At 43.8% G+C, this 26,180-nt stretch overlaps 1 protein-coding gene across 1 annotated transcript in view; it reads left to right on the plus strand.

Moving 5' to 3' along the window:
- The window catches only part of OPCML (opioid binding protein/cell adhesion molecule like), a 1,147,432-nt gene that overhangs the window by 1,039,715 nt on the left and 81,537 nt on the right, over positions 1 to 26,180 (plus strand). The window contains exons 4-5 of the mRNA XM_069224456.1: positions 17,302 to 17,436; positions 21,232 to 21,352. Coding sequence (XP_069080557.1) covers positions 17,302 to 17,436; positions 21,232 to 21,352 — 256 coding nt within the window. The remainder of the gene's footprint in view (positions 1 to 17,301; positions 17,437 to 21,231; positions 21,353 to 26,180) is intronic.

The raw sequence follows: 26,180 nt of genomic DNA on the forward strand, positions 1-26,180 counted from the left end.
GTTGAAGATTTTAATTCTTCATGTTTTACTGTTTTCCTACAGTGTGTTGCAATGCTGGTAGTACGCCATAGATTCTCTAGTCTTTCTGATTGTTTCTAATGCTCCTTTATCTAATGACCATTTTATATGACAATACTTATATTCAAGTATAAGTGTGTTAATGCTGGGGCCATAAGTGTTGAGGCATATCTGCAGAAAGTATTGTCATCGCTGCTGGTGTAGGGGCAAAGTGGCAGGGAGGGGAGCACAAAACAGAAAAATAAAACCTTACCTGCCCATTGCTGCATCGCTGAATCGCCGCAGCCCCGCATTGCCACTCGTCAGGCACAAGCGCCCAGCCTGCCCTGCGGCCAAACCTGACACTGCTCTCATGCAGCATGACAGCAGCATCAGGTTTGGCCTGAGCACCCTCGATTTGCGCTCCCAGGCAGACTGGGAACCTGTGCTTGCTGTCTCCAACCCAGCAACAAAGCTCAGGTTGGAGAGAGCTCAGTGTGTATGTCGGTTTGGCCATCCTGAGATGGCTGGGAAAACCCACATGCGCATTGAAGGGAGTGCACACTACTGCCCCTGCCTGCCTGTCATCCCCCATCGCCCCATACCTTTGAAAAAATAAAATGATAATAACCATGGTTTATTATTGTTTTATTTTGCAGTTGCTGCTGCTTTGGGGGTGGGGGGACGCTCCTCCACTATAGCGGACGAGCCACCATTGCGTACCATGTATTTGTGCATGCACCCATCAGCACCTCGTCAGGGTTAGTAAACGCTATCTAAGTAAAATTTAATTTAAACAAAATTCTGATTTATATCGCACTGTACAGCCATGGATCTAACACTCTTTTCATTGGAAGCTTAGGGTAAAAATATTGGAAAAGGTAGCTTTTCAAAACCTTCTCAAAGTTTTATGCTGTTCAATTTCTTTCACCTGGTGAGGTAAATTATTCTAAAGAGTGCCTACCCTCACAGGGAAGGTGCATACCCTTTTCAAACTTGGGACACTCTATTAGATCTTTGCCATTCGATTTCATGAATCTGCCTTGGCCATAATCGTATATTATAATGACCAAATATAGGGCCTGATTTAGAACTCGGCGTACAGGTTACTCCATCACACCAGTGAAAGATATCCCATCCGACAAAATCTAAATCCCATAGAATATAATGGGATTTAGATTTCAGAAGACGGAATATCCATCACGGTTGTGGCGGAGTAACCCGTCAGCCGAATTCTAAATCAGGCCCATAGTTTTATAGACAGTCGTGGCGGTCTTAAATTCAATTATTTTACTTATTGGCTACCTGTGCGTTGCCACAAGCCTAGATGAAATATAAATGCACACAGGAATATTTGCAAATGCTCTGTTGGCTGAGTTTTACTTGTGTTGCTTTTAAATGAACAGACCACCAGGGATAACTGTATTCCATTTTTGCTACGGAAATGGCTTCAGTATGTTTCCTTCTCCGTCGGGTTTGTTTATGAGAGACCATGCCCAGTGAAGGAGGGCAAAATGTTAATTGGAGGATTGCACTTCTTTACACTTTCAGTGGCATCCTGCTGGTACCACACAGTATGTGTTATCCTTGTGTATCCACACACACCCAGACACATGCATTCACACTAGTAGATCTACAGTCTCAAAGGATGACACAGAGTAACGCTTTCATGGCATTCTGGGACTCTTTGCACGGATGATTACCTCTTCAGAAATGTGGGAGGTTATGTAGGGCACATATTAGCACATTCCAGGAGCGCTGCCATCTAGGCTGAGAGAGACTTGCGGGAGGTCATTCTACGTTTCTTGTTTACATGTGTTTCTTGCTATGAAGGAAACAATGTCAACTTCTCTTGCGATATTCTGGTGGGCGATGGGCTGGCAGCCTCATTTTCGAGACCGAAGGTCGACGAAGAGAGTTCAAGAGGCCATTATGCACGCTAACAGCCCAATGCGATGGTTCGTATCGCTCCGTACGACAGGCTGCATCAGGCATTACACTGTGTTCATTGGTTGCTGTGTGACTGACTCCCCCTGAGATGGGACCCACTCATCGGAACAAACTCGATCAGACTGTTTGAGAATTATTTCCTCTTGGGCTTACTCACGTAGCCGAGTTCACTTTGCAGACACGTTGGAAGGTCTGCTGTCTTCTTGTCTTCCTGCTGGCAGTTTTAACAGGCTGACCTGAGGCTATTTAACAAAAAAATACTTGATGTTGGGTATTAATTAAGAGAGAATGAAGCAGCAGGTTTCTCACACTTTTCATTAACTTGACATGAGCGCTGCGCACATCCCCGAGGTTCCAGAGAAGAACATGGATAGAAGGGAGTGCTGAGCTCCCCTGGGCTCTGAAGTGATGCTTATGCATGTTGCGACCTTCTCAGAGGCAAGTGAATCAATTATATATCTGCCAACAGCAGCAAGTTTGAAGAAGAGCATATTTTATCCAAATTAATTGCTGTCTACAATCACACAATGAGAGGGTCTTGCAAAACTAGTTAGATGATACTAAAACATACAAATCAAATTTACAAACCAGAAATTGTCATGATTGATTAGGGCACTTGTGGGCTGGAAAGAGAAGGGGTATTTATAGCATACCCTGGTACATCTAGGTGGGCATGGGTCAAATGCTATAAGTGAACGGAGCACAACCCTTGAGCATGCAAGAGCGGACCACCTTCAAATCACAGAGGTCAATGCATTGAGGATAATAAATGATATTCTGATGGTGCAATATGTAGATACCTCGCACTCAGGAGCTGGATCTCTGAACAGATAATACTTCATGCTCTCATCATGGAAAGGCAGCTTTGCAACATCACAATGGTTGGCGTTTTTACCATTTAATAATGGAAGGTTATGCTCAGTTATTGACATAAGGGTTCAGACTTGGCCATCTGTTCCTCTTTTATGCTGTACTGTAGCTATCACTATGGTTTCTAGTTATAGCTTCACCTTTGAACAGGCCAGCACAGAGAATAATAGCAATTCCAACCATTTCAGCAGTGGTTTGCATGGCTCAGTCTGAGAACTCATTTGAGGGTACCAGGACTCATTCGAGGTGCTTGTGTTAATGATTGTACTGATTTTGTTGAGGCTAAATGGTTGTACATTTTGCATGAAATAACTACTTCAGCTGGCTACGTTGCATGCAGGGAGAAACCTTTACACTTTTTAATTTCAGGAGTGGCACTGGTACCCAATAAAGGGGCAGAGGCACAAGAGCAGTCTGCCTGGCTTCGCCACACCCACACGAGGGATAGACATTTCCTTGAATAGTTTGCTGATATGAACCTGGCTTGTCAGGACTCTGCTGTACTTCCAGTGTGCCTCCTCCTGAACCATTCAGTTTTGTGGAACAGGATGGCTGATCTAAAATTAACAGGTCGAAGTAAAAAATAGAATCGCAGCCAAAATAAATAAGAACTCTCAGATTGGCCCATGGCATTCAAGTAACCTATCCGGTCATTTTCCCTTGAAGTCTTAGAAATCTGTTTTCTGTTAAAGATGTTGGAGTACAGATATGAGAATGTGAAGTATAAACAGCACTGGGACATGATATTCGGACAGAAATGTAACAACTCACAATCTATCTGCGTACAAACGTGGAGCTCTTATTTGAAACAAATGGCAAAATCCAACAGGTATTGAGGTTTCGGACGTGCTGCACATATTATGCCCAAAATGAGGAATATAAATAGAAACACGAATGACAATGGCAGAGAAAGGGATAACAGTGTAGGAGTGGGCAGCACACGTAGTTAGTGACCTCTCATGACGACATAAAGATGGTGGGAATTACTCCAGCAGAGGAACAATGCTCTAATCACAACAGATATAATGTCTCTTTGAATGGTTTGGTCTCCTTTCTTTCCTCTGTTTGTTTGATGTGTTATAGCACGGCATCGGAAAGTCCTCCAGGACTCCATTCCATCTTCAGTCCTTCCTTCACCATCTTGCCCCTCCTTTCTCTTAGCACATGCACTGTTTCTTTCTTTGCCTGTGCTGTATCCAGGGCACTTCTCTTTTACTCAACTTCCTATATTTTACTCTCTTTTAACACTGTAAAACCTAGACCTGTTCAAGATTTTACCACCAATTGAGGACAACTTAGGAGTTTATGGCTTTCACAATTGCAGAGGCTCTGCCATTTTGGCAGAGCCTTGAGTGTGACGGGAGAGCCAGGGCCCCTACTGGGGTCCTGTTACCCAGCCGGGGTGCTGATTGGCCGGTCGGGCATGGCTCAGAAGGCACTAAAGTGCTTCTGGGGTTGCTCCCACCTTGCAGGGTCTTCGCCACCCCTTTAAAGGGCGCTGCACGGCAGCAAGCGTGACTTTTGGTTCCTGCTCACTTCAAAGAATCACTGAAGGACTCTTTGAACCCACAACCACACAGCAATGAGCGCATGCTCCCCGCTGCAGATGCTCTGCACCACAGCACCTGTGCAGCTCAATTGCATTCCCCAGAGCCACACAGACTCAATCTCTTTCTCACCCAACCAGAGTGTTTTTGTCTTGTGCCAGTGAACACTTGATGGTGGCTCCAGTGGGGGCGTGAGGCTGCAGCAGGCTGTGGAGGTAAGGGGGGTGGGGAGGTGCACTGAGGCCCATTTTGGTTCGTTTTTTAGGTGCTTTTTCTTTGTTTTGGTTTTAGTGATTTGGATGAGGCAATAGCCTCTTGGATTACCTGCTTAGTCTTCCTATACATTCAGGCGGTGCTGGTCTGTAGCACAATTATACATCTTCCATGCTATTTTCACTATTAAAGCAGCATAAGGATCCTTAAGAATTGTTTCCTTTAAGTCTTGCTGCAGGTGAATGGTGCTGGGAAGCTGAGGGGGGGGCTGGTGCTTGGTTGGTCATTCTTTCCTGGTTCAATGAAGTGTGGTAGGAGCATATTTGCAAATGCGTAGCAGTATCACTTATTGGCGAGTCTCTGCGGACAGCGTGCAATGTGTTGTGATTGTGATTTGGTTCCATTCTTAGGACCATAGCAAGGATGCCAGGAGGAGTGAATAGGGGCTCCAAGTGTGCACGCCCTGAGGAAGATAGGGAGGCATTGATGCGCAGGATGGATGCAGTGAATGAGATTTCGGCCTTATGGCGTCCGCAGTGCCCTGAAGCTTGGGCAACCTCTGAAGCCAGTGGAGCTGGCGGGGAGGTCTAGAAGACCACGGAAGGGGTCCAAGCGCATATGTTATTCTGGTGGTTCCACCAGCTAGCAGCATAGGCAAAGGGGTAGCTCAGGGTAGCGTTTCTGCTGTGATGATGCTAGCAGCAAATAATAGCATTGTTGAGAATGGCAGTACTTGTCTGGTGATTGGGTCACGCCTGTGGAGGGTGCGGGACAAACTGATTTCAGCGCAAATTTACCCAGTGTCTTGCCTTGGCTTTCAAAGGTAGGGATGTTGTCTGCATGTTTAATGTGGTGTGCTTTAGCCAGCGTGCCAGAGGGCAACAACATTGAAAGAGCCACGAAGTTGGTGGCCCATCTTGATAGTGTAGGAGGAAAGGGTGTTCAATCCCATACTGGAGGTACGCCTGTGGAGGCAGCCAGTGGGGCGGGATTGGCCAGTCACATTGCTCAGGGGTCAAAAGCTGCTGGTACCTCTCACACAAGCAGTGTGACGTAAGTAGTACCAGGGGATGTGCGTTCCGAACACGATCAGTTGGGCAGGCACATGCTGATAGAAGTAAAGGCAAAGATTTTGAAGGGCACTTATGTAGATATGTGTGAGCGAATTGCAGATAGAACTCAGCGGTGGAGAGCAAATGCTGCCAGGAAATGTACCCATTCTAGGGATCGTGGTCAGTGGCCTTACAAAAGCATTATTGAATTTGGTTAAGGGTTTCACAAATTTCTAAGCAATCATAGCGGAGCATTTCCCGACCTTTGGGGCACAATTGATATGCTATCAGAATAGGATAGTATGTGCTCATGATAAGTTTGGGCGCACAGCCTGGATGGATTATGACAAGGAATTTAGGAGAATTAACGCCAGTTGACCCATCCTGTCATGGGACCAGATTGATCTGAACACTTGGCTACACCTTATGAAGCCACAGAGGCTGTACCTAACCAGCACTTTTAGGTTGGCTCAGGGGTGGGCAGCAGTGCAGGAGGGGGGCAAAGAAGGGGTCTTATTGGGATTTCAATAAAAGATCCTACATCAGACCCCCTGGGACATGCAAGTTCAAACACTGTTCTTCCTTCTGTGGCCTGCCTTCACACCCTGAATCAAAGTGTTTCAAAAAGGTAAATGATAAAGGTCCCAAAAAACAGGAATGTTCACCTCCTTGGTCATGGCCCCCTCCCCAGTTAAATGGCAGGCAATGGTGTCATGGCGCAATGTCTACAGCAACTCAGTGGCGGGACAGCCCTTGTATGAGGGTTTTAAAGATAGTTTTAGGATCCCAGCTGACGGATGTGTGGAGTCCCGTACTGAAAACACCAGCAGTCTCTCAGGGCCTGTCACAACATCTCCAGGGCTAAGATTCCAAGGGAGAGGAACCTGGGGAGGGTGGTGGATCCTTTTGAGTCCATCCTGCTTGAAAACTTTATCTGTTTCCCATTGGAGATGGTCCCAAAGAAGGACCCAGAAGAGTACCACTTGATACACAACCTATCTGCGCCTAGGGGTTAATCTGTTAATGAGGCTATTGAAGGGGCACTATGCTCAGACAAGTAAGCCTTTCTTGATCGGACGATTGCAATGCTTCAGGAGCTCGGGCCTGGGAAATTGCTAGCGAAGGCAGGCATAAAATCCACCTTTAGGCTGCTATCAGTGCATCCAGATGACTTTCATTTACTGGGCTTCCAATTTGAGAACGCCTTCTATTTTGACAAATGCATGGCCATGGGCTGCTTCTTCTCCTGTGCTTACTTCAAGAGATTCAGCACTTAGTAATATTCTGGTCAGATAACATGACTGGTGGAATGCATTAATCAGCAAGCAGAGAAGTGCAAGATGATCCTGAGGCAATTGAAATAAATTATACTTCTGTATTTAAAATTGAATGTAATTTTTAAATCCAAACATGTGCGTGGTATATTGAACAATTCAGCAGATGCTTTGTCTTGGTTTAAGATGCAGGCCTTCAGGTACCACCACCCAGAAGCAGAGGAGTTCCCTACATCATTCCCAAAGCTACTGTGGTGACTTGGTTGCCCAGTTTACTAGACCTTGTGGCTACCAGTTAAGTGCCCAGGAGAAGGCGTGCCTATGAGAGGGCACATCACACATATTGCAAGTTTCAGGAGAGTGCTGCGGATGAGGAATGGTTCTCACCCAAGTCAGTAATAGCATTTCGGGGGCCCTTGAGAGAGGAGGGATTACCAGTGTCCTACTCCAAGCGTCATATTGTGGCAATATCCTTCTATGCAAAGATTCTGGGGTTCACAGATGGGACAAAAACGTTTCGGTTCAGAGGGTGCTGAAGGGTTGCCAGTTGTTGGAGGAAGGAAGGTCAGCCGCTAGGCGTCCCGTAGAGGCAGTAAAGCTAGCAACTATCATGACGAGCTTGAAGGGCATTTGTAGATCTCAGGATGACATCTGCCTTTTCAGGACAGCTTTTGCCCTTGCATTTTACAGGGCATTAAGGGTAGGGGAGCTGGTGGCCAAGAATAAGGGAGACAGAAATGGTGATTTGTAATGGGCAGATATTCAGTGGCCAAACGGCTCCTTGGCTATCACTATTACCCTTTCTAGAACCAACTATATGGGTAGTGGCCACCACACATTGCTACACAGGGCCGCGGGTAATGAGTGAATTTAGAAGCCTTTCTGGCCCATCGGCCGCAAGGAGCTGTGGGCCCCCTTTTGATTCATGAGGATGGGATACCACTCACAAGGTTTTGACTTTCTAGAGTGCTGAGTGGTGGCTTGTGGTTGAAACCCAGCTGAGTACAGCTTGCATTAATTTAGGATTGGGGCAGCCACCGCTGCTGCAGGCATGGGGCTGGCGTGACAAGCAGTGCAAAGGATAAGCAGGTGGAAGTCTGACTGCTACAGTCACCACTTGAGATTGAACCTGCTGTAGAAGTTCTACCACTAATTTTCCATTCCTTTTCTGTATTCTATTGTTAACACAGTTGGAAGTCATGAGGAGTTGATGCAGCTGTTGGATACTTCATTGCTTCCTGTCAAAGCAGGAGCAGGGAGTGTTACAGAAGTGCTGGAGTTGGGCCACTCATTACATGAGGCATGCAGAGATTTTCTATTCCACAGGCGATTAATCAGCGAGGGCAAGGAAACCAGGTTATCAGCTAACTTTCTGTGGTCAAGTAGTACTGCACTTGGCTCACTTGATTGCATTGAACAGAATCTTGCCCCAGGGGCTTCTGCATCCAGGGATTATAATCCTGCATCTGGGAGGAAGTGATTTGATGGACCTTGGAAGGAAAGACTTAATTGAACTGGTTATCTCCGAGATTGGCCAGCTCTCAAAAAAGTTTCCTGAGACTGTGATTGCACGGTCCAGTGTTGTTTCCAGGTTGAATTGTAGAGGTTGTAAATCAGCTAGAGCCCTCAACAACTCTGTTAAGCTGTTGAACAGGAAGGTTGGTAAATTATTTAGGATGGCTTGTTTGTCATCTGTACCTCATGGTGCATCAATGGCAAAATGTTTTTTCTTGCAGGATGGGATAACACTTGTTGAAGGAATATAATGCAATCTTTCTTGAGAATTTGATGGCACAGTTATTTCAACACCCACTGTGTGGAGGGGGTGCCAGATAGTAGGTAAGCTTTGCTGGCCTGTGGCAGGTGAGGTCATAATTGGTGGGGAGTGCAATCTTTTAGACCAAAAACAACAATGGTGTCACTGGTCCCTCCAAGGGGTGCTGACAGCTAGTAGAAAGGTGGTTGCAGTGGCGAAGAGGGTTGGGGGTGGTCATTGACATACAGTCCTTACCGGACAACCACCTGCACAAGCACAGTTGGTGCAAGCTAGCACAAGCCCTTGGGGGACAAAGAATGTGAGTGTAGGGGGTTCCTGAGTAGGGTACCCAAAGGGCAGCTGGGCCCCTGCACAAGGACTCCCAGTATGGAAGGGTGGTTGGTGTGGTCCTCCCGTAAGGAGGGACTCATCCATATACTTTATGGACGAGGGGTTTTAAGAGGAAGGGTTCTGAAACTAGTCATGATCTCACTCAGAACGGATATGTTTTGTGGGCTGCACATGAACAAACTAGATACGGCTAGGTAATTCTCATGTGCTAAAGTCTCTGTTAAGGCTAGGTCTTAATTTTGTAAACAAGATGTAAATATTGTGGGTTACTATGCATACAGTGTTAAAAATTGTGCGTTGTGTATATGTTTAATAAATACGGCCGGGGTCTTATGACCCATAGCCCAAAGAATTAGACTTGGGTGTTGTAATTAACGTGGTTCTGGTGGGGTAGGTGGGGGGCTTGGGAGTTTCAGAAGACATCATCAACTGTCTGGCCATTTTGAAACTACTTTTGCTTTTCGGTTTAGGGAATGTTCAGAGGATATCTCTGGAACCAAACTCAATCACTTGTAATCAGTCTGGGTGTTTTCCATTACATTCTTTATAGCTCATCTGTGTGATAAGAGAGATGAACCATATTTATGTAAGTATTATTCATTGAGGAGTTTTAAAAAGTGCAATAAATATGTCATCTTACAGCCACTACAGAGCACTAATATGAAAATCAGCTTATGCTCCACCCCTGAAGGGACAGATTTACCAAACTGCTAGGCCATGTGACATTTGAGTGGAAAAAGCAGAACTTACAAAATGTGAGTCTCAGGTTTGCTGTAATAGAGAGTGCAGTTAGGTGAACGTCATTGATGATGTCAAATAGAGGCAAAATTTATGTGGGCTTACTTTAACACATCCAATAATAAGAAGGTGTCCAAGTGGGGACCCTCAACCTAGTCAGGGTAAGGGAGTCACACTCCTAAGATAACCCCTGTTCACCCCCTTGGTAGCTTGACACGAGCAGTCAGGCTTATCTCAGAGACAGTGTGTAAAGTATTTGTACCCAAACACAGTAACACAGTGAAAACACTACAAATGGACACCACACCAGTTTGTGAAAATAGGCAATATTTATCTACATAAATCAAGACCAAAACAAGACTAAAATGGCAAAAATCTAACATAGAGAAGCAAAGATATGAATTTTGAAAGATTAAATCCTAATAAAAATGCTTAGAAACCCAATAGCTCCAACTGGTGCTATCACGGCGTTGTGACGGAGTTGTACCAACAGTCCAACGCCATTCACAAGGGAGTGTGGCGCCAGTCACAGAGTTGCAAGGACCCCAGATACAGTACCTTAGAAACAGACAGAGTCAAAGATGTGGCACAGGGGGCCGGGGAGGTGAGGCTTCGCTAGAGTCGGTACGGTATCATTTCTATACTGCTATGCAGGAGATAACTCGTCAGTTCCTTACTGCTATGCAGGGGAGTTGAGGAGTTAGTTCTTTAAGGAGACAGCTGTGGTGTGGTGATGTTGGCAGTGAGGTGTTGGTTCCTTATGATCCAGTGGGATCGCTAAGTCCAGCGGGTCAAGACGCGGTGAAGCAACTTCCCAGTGTTGCGGTCACACCATGGGGCCACAGAGGTGTTACGGACGTTGGTGACATGGCACTCGGGACTGTCGTTGCGGTCATGGCCCTTCAGCGGGGACCACGGCTTCAGGTGCAGGCAACGGCATGGAGTCAGGCTGCAATGCCGGTTCTGGAGTTGTTCTGATTCGGTGTGCCTGGTTCTTCTTGTTTTTCTGCCAGATTTCACTCCCAAGGGCCCAGGAACTGGAGTGGGCACCTCTTGTCCAAGTCAGGGTCCTCAGGAAGCAAACCCAGGGGTTGGCAGGTAAAGTATTTGATGTCCCTGAGACTGCTTAACAGTCAGGCTGTCATCCTGACCAAGACGTATTCCACAGCCAGGCAGAAGTATAGAACGTTTAAGCAAGAAATGCCCACTTTCTAAAAGTGGCATTTTAAACAAACATGCAAGCATAAATTCAAATTATTTAATTCTCTGTATTTCAACTTTTAAAGGAAAATAAGCTATTTAGGTAAACAGGAGCATTAAGTTCATTCAAAAGGGGTAAACAAATATAAAAGAGCTAAACAAATAAAAGCGGTACTTCATGCTACAACAAACTGAGGTTTCGAGAGAGATTCAAAACGCCTTCCGGACTTCTCATTATTGATATATCTTTCTTAAACTGTTTGGAAAATTAAGATAAACTCTCCTTACTCTTATCATTTTCCTTGAACAAAACCTAGAGTGATGTGATGTACTTCCAATGATTGACGTATAGTTTCATCGCTTGATATTAAGAATTATATTTGTCCCTACTATTTTACCACTTGTCATGTTTTTGTGATGTACTGCCTTAGCATTGTCATTCCAAAGTAGCATATTCCTGACAGAGTCGTGAATAGTATTATGGTCTAAAGTGAGGGGAGGAGAAGTTAAAAAAAGATGTTTACTGCTTAACTTAATTAAATCAAATATTTTTGCTGTGCTAACACGTCACTAAAAATATGATGCATAAAAATGAAATGCTGCAGGTACAGACTTGCTCAAAGAAAGTTGCCATGTTTTAATCACTAGTAGTGAGTTTACCAGGACACTGCTGTACTTTCATAGCTCCACATCCATAACCCTTTAGTGGCCTGGGACAGAATGGCTGATCTTACACAAGCGTGACCACATCTAAATTTAGAATCCCACCCAAAATCTATTGCAGCACTCAAACTGATCTGTGGCATTCAAGTAACCTGTCCGTTCATTCAAGACTTTGAAATCTTTTTTTGGTTATAAGTGCTGGAGATCATCAAGGCCAAACAACCCTAGGACGTGCTACTCACCCCAGAAATGGAAAAGCTCACAATCAGTGTGCATAAATATGGCGTTCTTATTTGAAAAAAGTCGCAAAATGCAAAGCATGTGTTGGGGTTTCTATAGTGATGTCCATATCTAGTGTGTGAACAAAAGGACCAATGTACAAAGATATAGGACTGACATTGTCCGAAAAAGAGAAGAAGGATATGAGCAGCACTAGCCGGTGCAGTGGGCACCAAAGGCACTTATTGACCTCCTATGGAGGTATTTGGGCCCTTGCACGTATTTGTTTTACAAATCTGCGATGGCTGCCACACTGATGGCCGGGTGTGCTCCTGCAAGGTAATAATGTTGTATTCACAGCGCCCTCAAAATCTCCTTTTCATTGTTCTTGTCTTTAATAATTTTCACTTCTCTGGGGGTATTTATTGCTTACATTTTATGATTTATGGATCATCCTGCGTGAAAAATCTCTTAATTGTAGTTTAACCATTATGGTCTGCACTGTTCTTTCTGTAACAGAAAAACTTGTCAAAATGTAAGTGATCTCATAAAACTTTGAGATGAAATGATGCATAATATAAAGGGAAATTCCTTGAGATGCCTTTCTAAAAACAGAAGTATTCAGGTAGCCTGTGTTGGTTGTAAGAGATACATCACGAAAAGCGACCTCATTAACACTGGAGGACTGAGCAAGAACTAGATCAGTATCTTTTGTTTTTAGTCAGAGAAAGAAACATAGGGTCAGATTTAAGAGCACCTAGCACCAACTTAGCACCACCATAGCGTCAATTTTTTTACGCTAAGGCGGTGCTAAAGTGGCATTGTGCCACCTTGTAAACCCTTGCACCACACTATGCCTGCTTCAGGCATAATGTATGCAAGGGGGATGTTCTCCCGATATGGGGGCTGAAAAAATGGCTTAAGGAAATCGAAGAGATTTCCGTGCACCATGTTTCTCAGCACTTTTAACGCCTGCTCATAGACTGAGAGTGTGTAAAGAGAAGGCTGCAGTCAGTCAACCTGTTAAACACCTGTAACTAGAAACATCTGCTTGGTTTACATACTAAATAGTAGGAGTACTTCAAAAAATATCAGCAACATTGAAAAGCAGGTCATTATAAGGCTCAAGATATGTGAAGAGGGAATCGGTGGCAGCAGACACAAATTAAAGATGGTGGCACCAGTGGAGGGGGTGTGGAGAGAGCGCAGGGGGGTCACCCGAGGGGTGGGAGTGCGTTGGGGTGGTTAACATTAAAAAAGAGAAAAAAACACTTACCAGATGCTGCCAGCCGCCTCGCACTTCTCTGCTTCCAGGTCCCAGCATCCATGGGACAGCATCAGAGTCTCCCTGTTCAATCCCCACGCTGCTCTCATGCTCTTACCAAGCATGAGAGCAGCACAGGGATTGTCCTGAGCAGCTGGTTTACCGTTTGCTCAGGCACAGGCAGTCTGTGATGTTTCTCCAACCTGGCTGTGCAATATAGCTGGGTTGGAGAAACTTAACTGTGCATGTCTGTATGGACGGCCTAGAACAGCCAGCCAAAGAGACATTCAAACAAATTCTATCATGTTTTACCTAGGAAAATTTGTGCTGAGAAAATTGCTTAATTTTCACTAAGGTTGGAATTCTGATCTAAGTGCAAAATTCAGGGGAATAACCTACACTATTGAACCATGCTCTAACCCACAGATTGCACTAAACTGGAATGTTCATTAAATACACTTGCTTTTTTAATAGGCTTTGCATTTTTCATAGCTCTATATCGTTAGTGAATTGATATGGCATGCCAGCATTCCATTCTCAAAGTGGTTTCAGCACCATTTTTGTCAAGGATCCTGTCTTTGGTCTCAGTAAGTAAGTTCGATGTCAGCTAAATTTACAACTTGAGTTTAAGTTTTTCTTGGACACATATAAATACACACAATCCAACGAAACAGTGTATAGACACTTGCAAAAACAGAGAAACCCATGTAATAAAGTAGATGCATATTGTTCTTCAAGAGCCAGTGGCGGATGGTAATTTGAAAATAGGGAAGAGGTGGGCAGGGCACACATGCGCATATGTACACTCACTCTCACCCATGCATTCACACGTATTCATATATTCACAAGCACATACACATGCACACACACATCCATTCACAGCACATACTCACAACTATACACATACATTAATACGTACAGAAATGTACACATGCGCCAAACATAAAAAAATACCACTCATTGGGCCGCAGCAGTGGTCTCATGTGGCAGGATTGAAGTCTCAGTAGTTTTCGGGATTGGGACTGCCGCCACCTCTCCTTGGTTGACCTTCAGCCAATGAGAGGAGGTGGAGGTCCTTACCTTGTCACTGAATGGGTTAGAGTCATTGAGACTGTTGACCCCACTCCCTCACAGGGCTGTGACATCTTCAGACTGGAAAATGTCAACTCATGTAGCCAGGTACCAGGGCATTTAGTGCACCTGGCTCCCTGACCTGAACATGAAGCATGCCTGTCAAGTCAGGTACACCTTTGTTCAGTCCGACAGGCACTCTTAGCATGTGGAAAAAGGTGCCGGGGTAAGGCCACTCCACCCTTGAGGATGGGTCGCCATTACCAGGAGCTGAATCATGAAGAGCTGCACAGAGCCCAGCACCGGTTGTATTTTTTTTTCCTTCTGGTCATCTAACATTAATTCATAAAACTCTGAATGTCTTCAAATTAAGGCTTGTAATGCAGACAACTCCAGTAGGAAACGGTGAATAGGGATTGCTCCTCTATTTTCCCGACTTTACCTATCAAAATTTAAAACACTAATTTACAGAAATTTCGAGTTATTTATAGAAACTCTAGATGCCTCAAATACAAATAAGCAGGGGTACGAATCTGCACTGTGCCAGCGGAGCTCTTCACGTCCCGGCCTATCATCTTTTATCCCACCTCTCCACATCCAAATGTATGCTTTGCTCCCGTTTGCTCTCTCTCCCCTCTACTGTCTTTACCTTTTTCCTCATCTCCTTCCACCTCTCCATCCTTTATCTATCGTTCTCAATTTCCCAACTCATTTCTTTCCCCATCACTCCCTCCGCCCCCCCAATGCATTTATCCTGGCAGAGAACGAGAAAGTCTATGCTTCTGACCCTTAAGAGTAGCAACTCTGCATGGAGTAGGGAGAAACCTCGACTCCTGGTGCACTTTCCTATATTTTGCATCCTGTTGTGTAGGACACTGATGTGATACTGTAGCTAGGCAAGCAGTATGTTTATTAATGGAAAACACAATATAGCTTACCCTCTAATGTATAAATGTGTTGACACCCATCAGTATCCTGGCTTTTGAAGCTTAAAGTATGTGTTTATTTGCAGTGAGTGATCGAGCTCGATCTACCGTGCATAAAAAAACCATATACTGTCACTCACACACATAACATTTTACAGTCCTTTGTACCCATGCAGAGAATTGTGGTCTATGTGCAAGTTACTTGATGACAAAGGAACGCCTGACAGCAGGCGAGTTTCTCATCAATGAAAGTTTAAGTAAAAGAGCTTTGGAATCACTATCACAATTGTGGTTATTTTCAGAAATATGCCATTGGGCATACTATTATATTTTCAACTAGATATTGATTTGTAAATACATCAGGCCTTTTTATTGATTAAGCTAACATCGATTGTAGCATTGCTGGTGTTTACGTTTAAATGAACACATTTTGACAGGAAGGAGAGATAAAATGATTTTGCTGTTGAAATCCCAGAGCTCATTTGCAGTCCTATTTGATCGCATCCTCTCAGCCGCATTGTCCCTTCTTTATGTCGAGGCAGGGGGGTGTGCCTGAAGTGGAAAGGGGAAAGAGATAGTCCTGAACAAGGAGGGGAATGCAAGAGGGAAGGCGAGGAGAGGCACTCCTTTAGAAAACAAGTGAAATGGCATCAATCATGATAAAAGATGCTCTAACCACTGAATAACCCTCCAGTGGCTGATTAGAGTGGGAATGACACTCCAAGCAAAGCAGTACCTGAAGGGGCCTGACCCATTCCATCACTTTGATTATTTTCTATTGGATGACGAAAAAAGTGAAGGGCACAGCAGCGAAGCAGTGGCAGATGGGGGCTGACCTAAAGCCTCTCTTTATGTATTATATTTTTCGGTCCTGCATGGTCTCTGAAAGACAGATAACCAGCCAGGTGAGAACAAAGAAGAAAAATAAACAAATGTCAGCCTTCTAAACATTACTAAATAAATATTAATTAAAAAGTTATATTGCCCTTCTTACTTTCGAAAGGATATTATAAAAGTAAAAAATATCACATAGAAACCACGGGGTGAAAACTGAAAATGATTTATGAAAGGCCACAATTGTATTAATGAGAGGTATCTTATGAGGGTACTTGCACAATTCAATAGTTCACTAATCCAAAGCATTGATGAGAAATATATTGTATTAAGAGCCCTTCGCATCTTCAGTGACATTCTGAATGTAGCTGGTTCCTACGAGTAACAAGGGAGAGTCATTTTCCCACCCAGGGTTTAAACACTATTGTCCATATTTCTCTTACGTCCACAAGAAGACAGATCCACGGTTTTCCGTGCAGAGCCTGGTCACCCATCTGTTGATCTTCTCTGGTAACTCTAGATTCACAGCAGTAAAAGGGTTCTCTGAAATGATAGGTCAGGACTTCCTGTGCACACTCATGTGGGTTGTGAAGGCAAGTATTGCTGGGGACTAAAAGCCCCAGCTGACCTTCATGCAGCCCTCTTTGTTCAGTTCAGTCATCACCCCCAAAACCACCCACTTGTGCTTTTGATTTAGTCACAGGGGTTTTTAATTTGGAATTGTGGCACAGTAAAGATAACAGACACATTTTTGGCACCTGCTGTCAAGCTAAAATTGATCTACAGAGACTTTGATGTGAAATTTGAGCTAGCTTTGGTTCTTGCATTTGTGGCCTTTGCCTTCTAGTTATACCACGGGGATTGCTCACATCATGATGTGTTCATTTTCACGGGAGGGCTCTGACTGACTTTGTCACATATGGCAGTCCCTGATTATTTTGCATCAGTCTTTTAAATTTGTAATATGCCACAATTGAAATAATTAATAAAACACTCATGATGTTTATCTTTTGTCAATGATGTTAGCAACTACTTGTTAAAATTAACACTTCAAAATTTTGAGTAAATATCAAATTAATGCATTGTCACTCGCATTTCTCTCAATGTCTACGATGTGTTTTTGAACCTATTTCAAAATTGATACACCCAAGTTACTGTGCACAAGTTAAAGATGCCAATTTTTTCACTTGATACTGGTGAGGTTCATGGCTGACACCATCAAATAAGCTATTTATTCGAAGCATTGCATGAGAAGAGTACTGCATGAAAATAGACTAACATTATCATTGCTTGGCCACTCATCCTAAGAAGCTGAAACACTATGAGGGTTTCACAGTCTAATGTGCATGTTGGTCTCCACTTTTTGTCTTCGGTAGGTCGATCTTTCGTGATTGAAGATGAATACCTAGAAATCACTTCCATCACCAGGGAGCAGTCGGGGCTCTACGAGTGCATTGCAGCCAATGAGGTGTCATCTCCTGTCGTACGGCGTGTCAATGTCACAGTAAACTGTAAGTGCCTCTGTCTCATAATCAGAGTCTGCTGCTGATTGATTAATTGGCCTTGGCAAATGTGCTTCCAGTTAGTCTGTGCTGAAAGACAAAAACTAAGGGTCTTTGAGGCCAAAGACTACATTTACTAAGAGATGTTTGTCATTACATGAGTCCTGTGTCTATGAACCAAATCAGTAGGCTCCACAAGACTGCTTGTGGTGCCCTAGCTGCAGAACCGGTGGTCTATTTTCAAAATACTTTTTATGTGAAAGCAGGGGTAATACATAGTAGATGAAATTTGATTGAATAGCTGATGCAAGCAACATGATGGACATTAAAGGGCAAAAATAGAGACATGCAGAATTGCTCAAATTTGACTGGGAGAATTATTTTTAAAAAACACCAACTTTAGGATCTTTCAGAAGGTGTGAGGTTTTAAAAGTCAAAAGCTTTTTTTTCCTTTTTCGAAAACAAACCCATCAAATCCTAAACTATGCTGTAAAATGCTAAAATCAATCCACTTGTTCATGGAAAACTTTCTCTCAAAACCTTTTTTTGTAGGATAATGGGTCATGCTTGTAGCGTTCTCATCAGCCGGGGTGCCCGCCAATGAATACACCACACACAGAGCTATGTATTGCATGTCTTTATTCTTCTGCCTGTTACAGCAAACTCAACATTCTAAATCTGCATTCACTTCACCATGTTCTAACACTTACATCACAGCTCTATGGAGTTCTTCAGGAGCCCAAATGGTTCCGTCATTCACACTTAGACAACACTACAGTACTCACAATAATTGCAGTTACCAAAGGATCCATGGTTTTATACTTTGGACTGTTTTGCTTCTGGAATTCTAATTTTACTTACTCTGAACAGAAAAGACAGCAATATGTATGTGTGGGTGTCAATAAAGAGGATATTGAGTGGGGCTAAGGAGAGTCAAGACCCACTAATATTTTCATACTTAATCCTGTAAAGTCACTGTATTAAGTTCTTGCTTCTTCAATAGGAGCATCACACCGTGCCTCTTTGTCCATTCCATGCTCCCGTGAAAGTTTGCATTGGTGCACCTGATGATGATCATCTGTCACTAGAAAGAAGACTTCGGTTTTCAATGTCATCCATCAAACGATTGTGTTCAACAGATTCCCAAATATTTTGTAGATAAAATAAAAGTATCATAAGTTTAAACAATCACAACTTACCTGTCATGATTTCTGGACACACTCTTTCAGTGAAGGCTGTTACCTCAGTGGGTTTAATTAAAGTAATATTAAGCAGTACAAAACTAGTTTAAAAAAATAATGGTACACGGCAGACCGCCAGGAGCCCGCCACTCACTTCAACCACATATTGCAGCCCACTTTCAACACTTGAATGGGCAATTAATTCTTCGAAACCTTCATATATTGTAACTGATGCAGTACGCTGGTTGTGGTTATTGTATTAATTGCTCTCAAGTGTTTAAAGAACATGATTGTAGTAATAAGGCACATTATCAATGCTCTTTATGAGACAAAGTGTCTGCAGAATCTTACTGTTAAGGGATACAGGTACTCTCAAGTAATAGCTCTGTTCTCCTGGATAATAGTATGTTTTCCATTGTCAGCACCCACAATCCTGACCTCAACTAACAACAGTCTAGTCATTTAGTCTAGTTTCACATATTAAAAAAAGCAAACAGAATACAACAGGCTGGACTGCATAGCAAACGTGACATGGCTGATACTATAATCTAAACTCTATCCACACAAATATGTAATTCCCACAGGGCCTGTTGCTAAACAACCTCTACACCTCCATATAATCGCATAAACTATGTACAATTGACCTTCTTTGCCATTGTTTTTGTCTAATTCACCATCCATCATGTCCACCGCTATTTAATGATCTGTCCACTTCAAATGCTGATGTAATCATGCGCTGTAAGCTTTGCACCATAAAGATTTTATTATAGATATGGTCAGACTTCAAAAAAACTTCAAATGCTCTGGGTGTACTCCATAGGTGTTCTCTGATGGTTATAGTTATAGCCATATATATATATATTTTTTTTTCAGAGAAAAAACAAAGGTAATGGGAACATTATAGTTAGGTTGTAGTACCCATACAAAACCCAAAACCATAGAGATTCAACAGTTATAGTTATACTTATATCTATACTTATGTTAGGGAACAATAACCTATGGCCTAAAGTTACTTAATGGCACAAGTTATAGTTTCTTCAGATAAGTATAACTATAAACATATCTAGAACTGCTGAATTTCTGTGGTTTTGTATGGGTAAAACATCAACCTAACTATAATGTCCCTGTAACCTTTGTTTTTCTCTGTAAATCTATGTTTTTTTTTAACGAAAGCAATATATAATTATCATACGTTAATACATCCACCACTTTGGCCTGCGGCCAAACTCTGCATCTAACCCCTCCACATGCACCCAACCCAAAGTTGCGCATGGCCTTTGGCCATGTGCGGCAGGGGTTTCCAGTGTGAATGGGGGTATTTTTTTATTCTGTTTTGCATCTTTGGATCCATTGTGGATGGACACTGGGGGCTGGGCTTCTGTGAATCCGCAAATTCACGATTTGGTTGAAAAAAATATTTGGTCAATTTTTATCCTGACCCCCTATGTTTATTTCACCTTTTTTGGAATCCACCGGCCCAAGTGATAAAGAAAATGGTGGGCGCAACTTTCCTGTTAGGGTGCAGCCAGCTAATAAGAGCCTTGTTTTCCCTCCAGATCCACGGATCACCAGCAAATGGATTTTTGATGGATCCTTGTCCCCAGATATCTATATTTCTTTTTCCTTTAATGACTTCGAAATTACTGGAGGGAATTACACCAAAACACAAAAAAGCACTCTTTCTGTGCCAAGATCTAGCTTTCTGCCAAATATATTGTACTTCCGTTTATCAGTTTGGGCTGTAGTTTGTGTCTAAAATCCCTATCAGAAATTGCATGGGGAAAGCTAATTTTTAGGACCCCTGACTTTCTCTCAGCCCCCACTTGACGAATCATCCCAAAACTTTCCATTCAGAAGTAGGCAAAGAAGGACATTTTATTTAAGATCTTGTAAAATTGGTCAAACAGCACCAAAGTTATTAACAAACCAAAAACGGTTGTCATATAGAAACTACGTTCTAATAATAGCTACCTACTGGTGATATATTTATCAAAGGGTTTTCCAATTCTGTGGCTATGGGAAATTTGTTCATACATATTAGATTTTTTAATTACTAACATGCAGGTTGTAATTCTTCAACAAAGAGTCACGTGTTGGCAATACAATACAATGTTTGCTTTTAGTCCCTGGTGAGCTGGACAGTTGCCCGTGAGACAAATGTAAAGTGTCCTGGTCCCTTAAAATAACTGTCTGTGTGGTCCCTTCGCTCAATTTAGCTACTGGTACTTAGGGGGTATCTGTAAATCACTATGTTAAACAGTTTGGAAGGACAGGAGCTACACATGGAGCTCATCCGCCCTCACCACCTAGAAGCGTAACACATGCCCTGCAGCCCCTGCGAAACAGTGGGACCCAGTTATTTAGGTGGTACCCACCTCTTGAGCGCCCCCCCATTCATCCCAAGCCAATGTATGTCCGCAAGATATGGAAGACTCTGGGGCCCATCCTCATTTTCTGCATAAGGGCCCCATCATTTTCTGTCACACCACTGCCGACCTGTTACTAGTATATTTTCAGCAAGGGTATCCCAAATATGGCTGTAATTCTGAAAGAAATTTCCACTTGCACTGGGGGAGGGGACACTTTTAAGATCTGCAACCTATCCTCTTGTTTTTCTCTGCAGACCCACCATACATCTCTGTCGTTAAGAACACAGGAGCATCAGTTGGTCAAAAGGGCATCCTGCGCTGTGAAGCTTCGGCTGTGCCCCTAGCAGAGTTCCAGTGGTACAAGGAAGAGACAAGGTAAAAATGCTCATGACAACTGCCCTGCATTGGTTATTGCTTCATGTAGAACTAAAATGGGTATAGTAGCTACTTCGTGTAGGGGTGGGAATGAACAGAGATGTGGCAGGATCTATTAGATAAATGGAATATGTTGTTATTCTGTTTATTTTTATAACAAACGTTAATTCTGGAAATAACCTTGTTGATGGAATGGGCTTCCTTGCATAGCTACTATCTCATGGAAAGAGTCACAGTGTGTTGTAAGGAGGTGCCCTTAGGTGAGGGAGAACAGTCTTGAAGATGTGGAGTGGAGCATGGTATGGAAAGGAGTGGAAGGGTTCACAGTCAGGGCATCCTGTGAGACCTCTTCCCGTTTTACTGCAAATCTAGAGTGACGGAGAGAGCAGCAGGAAAACAAATGAGGAGATTCAACACAATCTCAGCATATCGTGCCCTGACCTGACAGCACTCGCGGCCAAAGAATTATTGCCTGTACACAAACAGGAGACCAGCAGGAAGGTGGCTCACACAGGAGTGAATGGGGAATCACCCCAACGAGCGGTTTCCTCCAGGCACCTCTTAGAAGGCACCATGAGCTTATCTACTTCCACAGGTATGAACTCCTTGGGCTCTCCACGCTCCAATGCCCACCTTTTCTTTCCACCAAACTGGATATCACTTTCTGTCTCAAGGTATAACAGTGGATAACTGATATTTTGTGCCCTAAATTAAGAATATAATTGTTTTTCATTCTATTTATTATAAAACCATCATTTTATTTTAGCACAAGTAATTGATGGCTTGTCCCATCGCCACTCCAGGGGTCTATCAATCAAACCCTTTCTCCGAGTCTTAATCATTAGTTTACAAAACCTGATTTGTATTTTTCAAGTAAAAAAGCAAAGTGTGGAAGGAAGCTCTAAAAAAAATCTCACGTTGTCTCCGGTACATATCAGTAAATAGGGTGATCATCACTCACATTTATGTCATCAGGATCTCACGATGGACCCGGGCTCTTTCGACATCAGAGTGAAATACAGCAGGCTTCCTCCCAGTCTGACTCTCTCATTTTTTCTCTCCCTACCCTATCTATCTATCTATCTATCTATCTATCTATCTATCTATCTATCTATCTATCTATCTATCTATCTATCTATCTATCTATCTATCTATCTATCTATCTATCTATCTATCTATCTATCTATCTATCTATCTATCTATCTATCTGTCTGTCTGTCTGTCTGTCTGTCTATCTATCTATCTATCTATCTATCTATCTATCTATCTATCTATCTATCTATCTATCTATCTATCTATCTATCTATCTATCTGTTGGACCTGACAGCCTTAGGGTGGTGACCCCTAACTTTTTGCCTGCTTCCCTCCACTTTTTGGACACTGTTTTTGCTGGTTTTTAGACTCTGCACAATTTTCCACTGCTAACCAGTGCTAAAGTACGTATGCTCTCTCCCTCTAAACATGGTAACATTGGATCATACCCATTTGGACTATTTAATTTACTTATAAGTCCCTAGTAATGAGCACAGTATGTGCCTAGGGCCTGTAGATTAAATGCTGCTAGTGGGCCTGCAGCACTGGTTGTGCCACCCACTTAAGTAGCTCCTTAACCTGGTCTCAGGCCTGCCATTGCACGGCCTGTGTGTGCAGTTTCACTGTCACTTCGACTTGACATTTAAAAGTACTTGCCAAGACTAAAACTCCCCTTTTTCTACATATAAGTCACCCCTAATGTGTGCCCTAAGTAACCCCTAGAGCAGGGTGCCGTGTGGGTGAAAGGCAGGACATGTACCTGTGTAGTTTGCATGTCCTGGTAGTGTAAAACTCCTAAATTAGTTTTTACACTACTGTGAGGCCTGCTCCCTTCATAGGCTAACATTGGGGCTGCCATCATACATTGTTGAAGTTGTAGCTGCTGATCTGAAAGGAGTAGGAAGGTCATATTTAGTATGGCCAGAATGGTAATACAAAAGCCGGCTGACTGGTGAAGTTGGATTTAATATTACCATTTTAGAAATGGCACTTTTAGAAAGTGAGCATTTCTCTGCACTTAAATCTTTCTGTGTCTTACACTCCACGTCTGGCTGAGTTTAGTTGACAGCTCCTTGTGCATTCACTCAGACACACCCCAAACACAGGGTACTCAGCCTCACTTGCATACATATGCATTTTGAATGGGTCTTCCTGGGCTGGGAGGGTGGAGGGCCTGCTCTCACACAAAGGACTGCCACACCCCCTACTGGGACCCTGGCAGACAGGATTGAACTGAAAGGGGACCTGGTGCACTTCTAAGCCACTCTTTGAAGTCTCCCCCACTTCAAAGGCACATTTGGGTATAAAACAGGGCCTCTGCCCTACCACCTCAGACACTTCCTGGACAAGAAACCTGAACCAGAACCTGCACCCTGACAAGAAGAACTGCCTGTCTGCCTAAAGGACTCACCTGGCTGCTTTCTACAAAGGACTGCTGCCTTGCTGTTGCCCTGCTGTCTTGCTGCTCTCTTGCTGTGCTGCAGAAGTGCTCTCAAAGGGCTTGGATAGAGCTTGACTCCTGTTCCCTGAAGTCTCAGGACCAAAAAGACTTCTCTCTTGCAACCGGACTCCTTGTGCGGGGAAAAATTAGACGCACAGCTTTTTCCGCGGTGAAAAATTCACCGCACGCCGAACCGGAAAGACGCCGCTCGACTTCGCGAGGAAAAGATCGACGCAGCGCCTGCGGTGCGACCGGAACTTCGACGCACGGCCCGCCTGGACGCCACCCAATTTCCAACGGGGAAATCGACGCAGTCCCTGCCGTGAGGGAGAAAATTCCACGCATCGCCCACCGGAACGACGCGCAGCCGGTCAACAAGCCCAGGATTCCAGGCACAGACCCCGGGGCGTCTGAAAACCCCGCGACCCAAAGAGGAGACCCGTCCGTGTGCCGGAAATTGACGCAACGTCTTCCCCGTGTGAAAAACAACGATGCAAGTCCGTGTGTGGAGGGGCGAAACCGACGCACACACCATTTTCCACGCATCTCCTCCTCTGCGGCCCTTTGCTGAGATTTTTCACTCCAACCAGGTACTTTGTGCTTGAAAGAGACTTTGTTTGCTTTTTAAAGACTTAAGACACTCTATAGCACTTTCCAGTGATATCTTTACATTTTCATATTGCATCTTTTATCGTTTTGACTTGCAAATATCCAGATAAATATCATATATTTTTCTAAACACTGTGTGGTGTATTTTTGTGGTGCTATATAGTGTTATTGTATGATTTATTGCACAAATACTTTTTACATTGCCTTCTAAGTTAAGCCTGACTGCTCAGTGCCAAGCTATCAGAGGGTGGGCACAGGATAATTTGGATTGTGTGTGACTTACCCTGACTAGAGTGAGGGTCCTTGCTTGGACAGGGGGTAACCTGACTACCAACCAAAAACCCAATTTCTAACATTGGTGGCAGCGGTGGGATAGGACTTGTATTTGTGCAGTGACATACAGTATCTAAGTATTTCACTGCCTACCCACAGTTGAAGGCCAACTTGATTATTATCTCTTTTTGCAAATTCGTTTTCCTGACAATTTTCTAAACCTAAATCCTCACTCAACATGTCTCAGGCTGGGTCTCAAGCAGGAGATTTTGACCTAGCCCTGTTGGAGACATACTGTTAAACAGCTAAAAGGGTTCTGCAGGGAGATGAGTGTACCCTCCCAAGGGGCCTCCATAAAGGAGGACTTTCAAGTGGCGCTGAGGGCCTGGGCAGAAGCCCATTTAGAGGAGGATGCTGAGGAAGAGGAGCCAGAAGATGGCCCCTCAGAGGATTTTTTGCCATCAGTGGGTGACGTTACCACTGCAATTGTGCCCTCTTCCAGACCAGGGAGCAGTGTCTCTGATCAAGGCCTGACCGCAGAGGAAAGGAGAGAGGAGTGGGAGTTCGAATTGCAAATTGCAAGACTGAAAATTGAGGCTCAACAAGAGGAAAGAAGGGCAGAGAGAGCCTTGGCCTAAAAGAAACTTTTGTTGGCTCATGAACTGAGTCTCAAGGAGCTGGATCTCAAGGCAAAACAGTCTGAATCCAGAAGTAATTGTGGCAGCATACATCAGCTGCTGGAGAAAAGAAGGTTCGTATACCCAAAAATGTGGTGTCCAGTTTTGTGGTGGGAGATGACATAGATAAATGGCTAGCTGCTTATGAAGTTGCACTAAGGGCTCATGAGGTTCCTGAAGGGCAATGGGTACAGCTATGTGGAGTTATGTGCCGCCATTGGGGAGGGACACACTTCTCACATTGGGCAGACCAGATCAAAACACATACACACTTCAGAAAGCCATTTTACTTGCCAAGTTTGGGCTGACCCCTGAGAAATACAGTTAGAGGTTCAGGGACAGCACCAAACTATCCACACAAACATGGGTAGATTTCTTTGACTTTTCCAGTAAGGCCCTGAATGGATGGGTGCGGGGCTGCAAAGTAGATGATTACACAGGATTGCATAATTTGATTCTGAGAGAGCATATGCTCAGTATTTCTTTTACAGAGTTGCGCCAGCACCTAGTAGACAGTAAGCTGACTGATCCCAGGAACCTTGCTCAGGAGGCGGACCTCTGGACTAGTACCATAGAGTCCAAAAAGGTATCTGGGGGGGACACCCACAAAGGTGGTCATGGTTCCCATCAGAAGAAAGAGGGGGGAGAAAAACTTAAAAACAAGAAGTTCTCAAAATGCCCCTAAAATAGTTCCCAAGGGAGTAGTGGTAACCAGTCCCGGTCTGATTCTCAAAAGAGAGGTTTTACTGACCAGAAGAGAGGGAGGTATGTACACCACTGTGCAGAGTGCAATAAG

Source organism: Pleurodeles waltl, chromosome 3_1 (assembly GCF_031143425.1).
Source record: "Pleurodeles waltl isolate 20211129_DDA chromosome 3_1, aPleWal1.hap1.20221129, whole genome shotgun sequence".
Classification (NCBI taxonomy): Eukaryota; Metazoa; Chordata; class Amphibia; order Caudata; family Salamandridae; genus Pleurodeles; species Pleurodeles waltl.